Source organism: Andrographis paniculata, unplaced genomic scaffold (genome assembly GCF_009805555.1).
Source record: "Andrographis paniculata isolate CXL003 unplaced genomic scaffold, ASM980555v1 Contig15END, whole genome shotgun sequence".
Classification (NCBI taxonomy): domain Eukaryota; kingdom Viridiplantae; phylum Streptophyta; class Magnoliopsida; order Lamiales; family Acanthaceae; genus Andrographis; species Andrographis paniculata.
The window spans coordinates 3185819-3195020 of record NW_026137435.1 but is presented as its reverse complement, the minus strand read 5'-3'; the positions used below and the strand labels follow the sequence as shown (position 1 = coordinate 3195020).

General features: G+C 34.5%; 1 protein-coding gene across 1 annotated transcript; it reads left to right on the top strand.

Moving 5' to 3' along the window:
* The first annotated feature begins 7455 nt into the window (after positions 1 to 7455).
* On the top strand, positions 7456 to 8962 carry LOC127262942 ((+)-neomenthol dehydrogenase-like). Its single transcript, XM_051291816.1, has 5 exons — positions 7456 to 7594; positions 7687 to 7933; positions 8005 to 8091; positions 8166 to 8348; positions 8426 to 8962. Exons 1-5 carry the CDS (start codon positions 7575 to 7577, stop codon positions 8801 to 8803), a joined length of 915 nt encoding a protein of 304 aa, XP_051147773.1. The 5' UTR covers positions 7456 to 7574; the 3' UTR covers positions 8804 to 8962.
* Positions 8963 to 9202: the final 240 nt, after the last annotated feature.

The window sequence follows — 9202 nt, the reverse complement described above, 5'->3', positions numbered from 1 at the left end:
CAGGCACCTCGAGCTTGATTCGCCAAATTCAGCACTACACTCCTTTAGTATGGCTTTTTGTCATCTTTTTATGACTCTGCCCTTTTTATCTGTCGCTCCTCATTTGGTATTATCATTCTTTTAATGTGTGTGGATGATATGATTATCATTAGGGACGATGCCTCTGGTATATCTGATTTACAAACATATATTTATTAACACTTCAACATGAAGAGTCTTGGCTAGCTTCGTTATTGTTTAGGTATTGAGATCTCCGATGCTTGGAATGGTATTTACTTGTCTCAGGCTAAGTAAACCTCTGATCTTATATCTCGTGTTGGCTTGTCTAATAGCCAGACCATATCCACTTCTTTAGAGGCGAAATGTCGACCCACCCCTCTTGATGGTACTCTACTTGAGAACTCTTCACTCTATCGACAATTGTTGGGCTCTTTAATCTATCTGACTGTTACTCGCCCTGACATCGCTCATGTAGTTCATGTGGTTAGTTAGTTCATGACTAACACCCATACAACTCACTATTTTGTTATGTTACGCATTCTCCGCTATGTTAAGGGAACTATTTTGCATGATCTTCATTTTTCTATTGACTCTTTTCATTCTCGTTGGTTATTCTGATGTTGACTGGGTAGGTGATCCTACTGATCATCATTTTATCACTGGCTACTACTTCTTCTTTGGTGATTCTCTTATTTCCTAGCGCAGCAAGAAACAAATGTTTCTCTCTTTCTTGCGCTGAATCTGAGTATCGTGAACTCGCCAATTCCACTTTTGAGCTTCTTTGGCTTCGTTGGCTTCTTTTGAGTCTGAGTATCGTGAACTCGTTGTAGTTGATTTTTTGTTCCTGATTGCTTCATTTATGATATGAAACATTTGTTTCTGAAAGCATAATTTTGTTAACAATTGGATATGAAAACAAACAGAATTGAGACGGCCAAAAATTTGATAAGAGAACATATTATCCATTCTTAAGAGAGACGTCAAAAAAACTTACAAGACTTGTCGTCGTACGAAATTACTAAAATTTTATTTTTTTATAGCGTAAAAAATCCATAACAAATTTACAATTTTCGTGCAAACTAGTTTTTTTTGTCGACTTTGTGATGAATTTTTTTACCACTACGAAAATTTGCTGTGCAAAAATTACTTGTGGGACAAAATCAGAAACAAATAAGTGGTAGTCAACGCCCTTAATATGCACATGTTAATTGTATTTGTTATATTTTCTCGTACACAATAAAAGGTGTGATCATATTGTTACTACGAAATATTTTCGTATAAAGTGGACTATGTCATAGAACTTTTCGTTGCGAAATTCATCCGTAAAAAAGTATGTGGTACAAAAGTCTTGTCAATGAAACACGTTTTGTTACAAAAAATACGGTACAAAAGGCCTCTCTGTATCAGATAAAGTTTTTGTTGCCATTAAAAAAACTGTAATTAACACGGTATTGGTTACGGACCCAGATTTTATCATAACAAATCTGAAATCCTTAATGAACCCTACAAAATAACGTCAATCCAACAATGTTTATAGATATGCCAAAAGTAGTATCATAACCGTCAACGGTACTTCAAAGCATAACCAACTACAACTGTGCACTACACCAACCTAATAACCAACTAATATATGATACCAAAAATTTTAAAGAAAAAATAATATGTAATAGATCAATTCCGTACCAAACAACAGTACAATCTTAAGACTAGCTAAAAATGATTGTTACATATGACCAAGCTCGTCAATTGTAGAATCATAAATGAAGCAATTAGGAACAACGAATCAACTACAATGAGTGTTTGAGAAATATAAGAATTTATTACAGTAATTGAAATCATTTAGTTCCCAAAAGAACAAAACTAATAAAAAAAAATATGTAGATCCTTGTATGCCCACTCGATTGGATCTCTATCGAGTACCTCGCTAAAGATCTTCTCTTCAGCATTCATTGTGAGCATAAATGGAGTCTCTGGGACCGTAAAGTTGTGACAAACACTTTAACAATGGCTAGGGTATTACTTATGTATAAACAAAAAACTTGTGCTATTTACGAAGAAAAATGACATTTGTAAACAGATTTATGAGTACATGTGAATTGAAACTTATAACCGAAATGTGAAAGTAAATGATATATCTTAACATACATAAATAAATCAAGAATATGGTGCCAAAAAAAACCTTGTATTACAATAAAATATATCCATCGAATTGTTGTCTCGACCATACCTTAAATAAATATATAACAATATCTAAAACCAAAACATGAACATCGGATTGACCATCAAACATAATCAAATAAACCATACAACAACAATAAACCAAAATTTTCCATCGAATTGATGTTCGAAACATATCCTAAATAAGTAGGTACCAAATTTGTAAAACAAAAACATAACATCGGAGTTAGACCATCCTTCTATAACAAATCCTAAACTTGAGTATTACCGGCTCTAACAATGTAAAATATGCATTTCTCCTGATATCCAAACTCTTCAAGCACAAAATGAAATTCTCAAAGGTACTATAAATATCATAACAACTCAAAAAAAAAAAAAAAAAAAAAACCACCAAACACCCATTTAGATCAAATAAAAAGTCCAACAACAATAAACTCAAAAATAATTTCTTCTAGCAGGAAAACCAAATACCAACATAACAATCTTACAAAGTAACCAAGGAAAAATCACTTGAAGGAATGATAACCAAGTTGTAGCAAAATAATTGTGATAACACTATTGTCGTGAATTATTGCATACGAGCCATATTTGAAATATTACATGTTCTGTAAATATTAGATGACGATATAGATGCTACAAAAAGAACTTCAAACTAACATGTTAAATTTGACAGAGTTTTGATTGAAAGGACAACGTCTGAACAATGCCAGAGATGATTCTAGGGTTCGAGAGAAAAGAGTGGATTTAGAGAGGATTTCACAATTTAGAATATTCTGCTTAATATTGAGAGTAAGGGACGAAATGGGCTATTGATTGTATAATTAAGTGTTAATATATCAGTGAAAGTGTTAAAACGGTTTCACTTTTTGGCTTTCTTAAATCTTAAAAATTATATATATTTTTAATATAAATTTGTTTATATGTTTTATATTTCTAATTTGGGACTTTTTTTAATAGAAAGAATATTTTTTTTTATATCTTTTAACTTTTTGTTACTGCTTAATAAGTGTAACAAATGTATTTAGAACACCATATTATATTATTTGTAGTTCTTACAGATAAATTATCGAAACAAAAAAAAGTTGATCAAACGAATAATCCTCACGACATATTTTGTACAAAATGTACCAGTTTCTACCAACTTATTGTTACTAATGGCCAATGTTCTAGTAGCGATCTCCCATATGATAAACTTAAGACAGATTTATTTATTCAATTATTTATTGTTTTTAGAAAAATAATAACATAGAGGCGTAAGAAAATACTCTAGTCTGAAGAAACTTGCATGTGTAGGACCATCTCCAATCGAGCACCATAAATGGCACTCGAGAGATTGATATAGCGTGGATTGGCTCTAACCCTCACCATATCCGACGCCAAAAATTAGCCAACATTGGTTTTGCCCTATTATTATTTTTTTCTTTTTTTTATTATTTAATTTCAATATTTGTCCCTACTATAATTATGAATGAACCAATCTATAACTTTTATATTTCAATTTTGTATATTTGTAGTTTTTGTTATTGACGAGTGAATAAAATTTATAATTTTTAAATTTTTTATAATCCAAATTATGTATTCAATGTATTTAAGTTTTACAGTAAATAATTATAATATTTTTATTCAAATTATAAGTAATTTTTATAACAAAAAGTCATGTAATCTTTTTATGTAAACATATATATTACTCTTTCTGTCCTAACAACTCTATCTATGTTATCGTAAACGTGGGAATTTAAGAGGAATATAATTAGTAAATAATTATAAATGTATTATTGAAAGTAATTATTGTATAATTAAAATAATTATATTTAAGATTAACACAACTAATTATTTTAATTAAAATTTTAAAAATTATAAACTAAAAAAGTAATATGAGATTAAAGTGTATAATTTTTTTTCAAAAAGAAAAATAACATGCGATATGGAACATACATAAATGGTAAGATGAACACGACAAATGAGATGTAATTTGTAAGTAACAATAAATAATTATGTAAGTAATAGTAAAAAAAAATTCTTTTTTAGAAAGAACTTAAATTATATCAATTAAAATACATGACGGCCCAGTGGCCCACCAAATAAGATACAAAGAGGCTTCATGTAACATACTGCCTAACAAACCTAAGGGCCCAAGAAGGCCAATTCAAAAGTGAGCTTGAACTAAAAGTAAAAACTAGGACCGCTCCTAAAAAAAGGCCCAACCTAGCTAATCTAACCCAAGCAAAGAAAAATACTTTCATAAACAACCCAAATGAATCGGTCAATATTAACAAACGCTACACTATATTTACATATTAGCATAAAATAAGGAAACAAAACCTCAACCCCTGTATGGACGATAATGGCAACCATGCAATTGCATCTCCTCAAACATGACATTGTGCAAAATGAATAGGCCATACAATGCATTTGAACCGGAAGCAATGAAGTTCAAGTTGGTCGACAACAATGATCTCTTTAAGTTGACCTATTATTTTAGGGGGTTCCAAGATTCGATATGTGTTCGAAACAGAGGCATGAGTGGCATGCCAATTCGCCGCTCGATTACCTTCCCTATAAATATGAGAAACTTTCCATTCCAGGCTGTTGAGGTAAATTTTAATTCGAAAGATAAGATGTGGTAGCTCCCATTTCCGTGATGGTGTTTAGCGTGACGAAAGAGGCTGATGCATGTTATTGCGTCTGTTTCAATCCATATTGTTCGAAGATCCCTTCCCATTGCCAATCGAGGCCTCTCCATATTGCATCGAGTTCTGCATGAGTGTTAGGGTATAGTTGAGGTGCTCCTAGAAAGAAACAACGGTGCAGTCATTGTGATCTCTCATGAGTCCACTTGCTCCTGCTACACCTGAGTTTCCACGTGCAACACCATCCGTATTGAGCTTGTACCACCCAATACTTGGTTTTTGCCAACAAACAATCTGAGGAGCCCTCTTCATTGGGGGTGTTTGAGGAATGCTGAGTTGAGCAGCAAAGAGAAGATCCCCGAGCTAGTACTCATGTTTCCACTTCTTAGTAAACTGAAGAGTTTGTAGGTGGTACATCAATTTCTAGATGATCCTGTTACAAGATAAATTAGTAGCTCGGTGCTTTGCATCATTTCATTCAGTCTAAATGAACTAAAGGATCAATATAGGAATGATGGTTCTCACATGAATCTTTTGTGATCAAGAACAATAAACTTTTCAGTAAACAAACATTTGGTGAATAAAAGGGGTATTTTCAGGTTGTTATCGGAAAAATGATAGAAGTACCTCCAAACATTTGATTATTCCGCCCCTGATGTGAAGAGATTCTCCACCGACTCAACTCCCCAACAACATTGACATTTAGAAGCAAGAGAAATATTAATAGTGAATTTTTCCAAAAAAAAAAAAAGGCCAAAGAAACACAGACATAGTTGAAGTTAAGAGAGGGAACCATATTTGACTAAATAACATGTTTCTATGAGACACTCTACAAATACAATTCCAAATAGAGGAAATATAAAAACGGCTTGTAGGCGAATCTTTCCATATTATAACATCAGGGGCTAAATTGATTGGAGCCGTAGAAATAGTATCAATCAGGTGGTTGGGACTGTCTAATAATAAAAGGGTCAAATTCCAGGTGTTGCCGTACCAGTAATTTTGAACAGAAACATGTGGCTTTCTTCCATCAACTAAAGTCGCCAATGGTTGTTCACCACGTCAGTGGTCATGCCAAAATGAGCACTTCCCTTCCCCAAGAATCAAAAAGGTTTTCCGCTGAGCCTCCTCCCTTATGTTACACATTCTTTTCCAACACACGTTGTCGCAAACTTTAATTTGAGTGTTTCTCAGGAAATATCCCCGATAATACTTATGTGCCGTAATATCAAAAGTTGAGTGTGAATTGCACATATAAAAAACAAATTTAAAATAATATATAAAATAGAATATTTGAAGATTATTCTTTTTAATGTTAAAAATAGAATTTTAAATTGAAGTAAAAAAATACTACAACAATTGCATTTTTTTGAGTTAAAATTGTATAAATAGAATGTGAGAATTGAAAATGACCAAAGTGCCTACTCACAAAATACATACAAATTTATATATGCTTATAATAATAGATATTGTGTAATAATCTTGCAAGGGTGGGTCGTAATATCTGGATGAGAATATTCGTAATACAAAATAGCAGTACTCTTCCGACAAATTTGTTTGGAGTCTTTTTTTTATACTCCTGAAATAGGACCAATGTTAGGTTAACTGTCATGTGTGAATGAGCCAGTGTTAGACAATCTGAGATTGAATAGAGATTAAGTGGATTGAATAGACTACTCATGTCAACAATATGCATTTTCTTTTTCGGGAGCCTTACTGAAAGAACTTTTAAGTTAATCGTGTCTGCTCTAGAGTAATTTGAGGATGAGTGATCTCCTCGGAAGTCTCCTAGAGTGCGCATGAATGAGGACAACATGCTAGAAGGACTTGTGTTAACTTCTAAGGTCAGTCTAATCCCGACACGTCCGGTCTGCGTGGTAGACCCATACAACTACCCGTAGTCTTTGACTGAAATGTTGAGAAGCTTAGCAATTGATGGATCGTTGGGATGTAAGTGGACGTTGCATTCTCAAGTGGAGAAAGATATGATACTTCAAAATTGGGCCGGTGGGGCTAGTAGTGGAAGCCGTTGATGAATCCTTAGGGATGCAACGTGAACGTTACATTCTAAGTGGGAGAGGATATAATACTACCGGAGTTGGGCCGGTCCTAGGCCAACTCAAGCCGATGCTAGGCCAACTTTCGTCTCTAGCTCTATAATTAAGCCCGCTTGAAGGACTTGTGGGTCCAACTTAATTTCGACACGTCTGGTCTAGTGGCTTGCGGAACGGGCGTTATACGTTTTAGTTCCCTTTACAAATTTTTAAAATTTTAAAAAATAAAAAAATAATATTTCTTCCGTATCTAAATTTATTTATTTATTTATTTATTTATTTTTATGTTAATTTTATATTATTATTATAGTATTTGAAAAAAAAAATGCATCTAACTTCTATCATTAATATAAATTTTATTTACAATAAATTACTATCATTATTATAATTTTTTTTATTAATTATTAAATTTTAAAAAATACTGAAAGTATTCTTTTACTTTTCCTATTGTTTAATCTTCGTCAAGAGTCAAATGTGCTAAAGATGACCAATGCAATAAATACAAATTAAATGTTAGATATAATATTTTTTTCAAAATATTATTGATGAATAAGAAAGTCTCTAGATATTTGGACGGCAAAGGAACGTTGATTTTACCAATGTGAATTGACTTGGAGCCGTACTATTTAAATCCAGGCCAAAACAGGCCAAGTAGACTGTCGCCACAAACATTTCTTGTCGTCTTCAAATCAAATCCATCCAATTTTCATCCATGGCTGGAGCAACAAAGAGGTAAGCCTACAAAATCTCTTGCATAATCTTTTTCTTACATTACACGATGGTATCGAATCGAACCAATAAGCCTATTACGGTCGCGCTCGCAGGTATGCAGTTGTCACCGGTGCGAACAAGGGGCTCGGTCTTGAGATATGTCGGCAGCTGGCGTCTCAGGGCATCACGGTGGTGCTGACATCTCGGGACGAAAACAGAGGCCTTCAAGCAGTCGAGAAACTCACTGCGTCTGGCCTTTCCGATCATGTCATTTTTCATCGACTAGATGTGGCCGAGGAGGATTCAGCAACTGCCCTGTCTGAATTCATCAAGTCCCAATTTGGAAAGCTCGATATCTTGGTACAGCCTAAATTTAGAATTCCCCCCTTAATAGTTCGGACATATAGATCTTTGTTGACAAAGCTCTGCAGGTTAACAATGCAGCAGTAACCGGATCCGACATCAATTGGGAGCTTCTAGACCCGACCAGGGATCAGGGCGCGACTGGTGCTCTTTCAGTAAGTTCATATGTGCAATAACCACATCGCGTAAAATTTATGTCCTAAAACGACGACATCTCTTGTCATTGCAGGCGGGCAAAGTTGATCATATAGATTGGAGTGGCGTTGCAAATGCTACCTATGACTTAGTGGCGCAAGCGATTCAAACGAACTACTATGGTACCATAAAGACTACAAAAGCTCTTCTCCCACTTCTAAGTCTCTCCAACTCCCCAAGAATCGTAAATATATCCTCTATAGCGGCGAAGCTTGAGGTAACCTGTTATATATCGCCAACATCATCGTCAAGTTTCAAAACTCAATTTTATTTTTTTTTTGTTTTTGTTTTTAGCACATACCGAGCGAATGGGCGAAAGGGATCTTGAGCAACGAGGAAAACTTGACGGAAGAGAGAATCGACAAAGTTGTGAGTGAGTTTGTTGAAGATTTCAAAGAAGGGAGAGTTAAAGCCAAAGGTTGGCCTAATTATATGGGTGCATACATAGTCTCTAAGGCGGCCATAAATGCCTACACAAAGCTTCTTGCTAAGCAATACCCGACCTTTCGGATAAACTCCGTGTGCCCGGGTTACATAAAAACTGATATGAACAACCACACAGGGACAGTGCCGGTGAATGAAGGCGCTGCCGGCCCTGTGAAGCTTGCATTGCTTCCGGATGACGGCCCTTCCGGATGCTTCTTTGTCGACAAGGATCTCCCTGAGCTCTAAGGCCGTATACTCTATGTTGAACTTTTCTTTTGTTTTTTTGTTATCCCACATATTCACACAACACACCACCCATTCGGGATCAAATCTGAAACCTTGTTTTCAAGGTTTGACTATGTCCAACTTGTTATATTTTCACTTGGATTTTGTTTTTTTGGTATACACGCGTGTCATATGTGCATGCTTTGAAAGTCAAATCGTGAATGGCAAATGTCATGCAATATTGGTCAACTATTGACGACCAATTGTGAGAGATCTTTACCTGCAAATAGACATAATTGCATTCAATGGCGCGGACTGACTAGGGGGCAAGGGTGGACTCACAGCCCCAACTGCCCCACCCCCTAAATATTTGAAATTAACAAAAACAAATATATATATATATATATGTAAAATATAAAG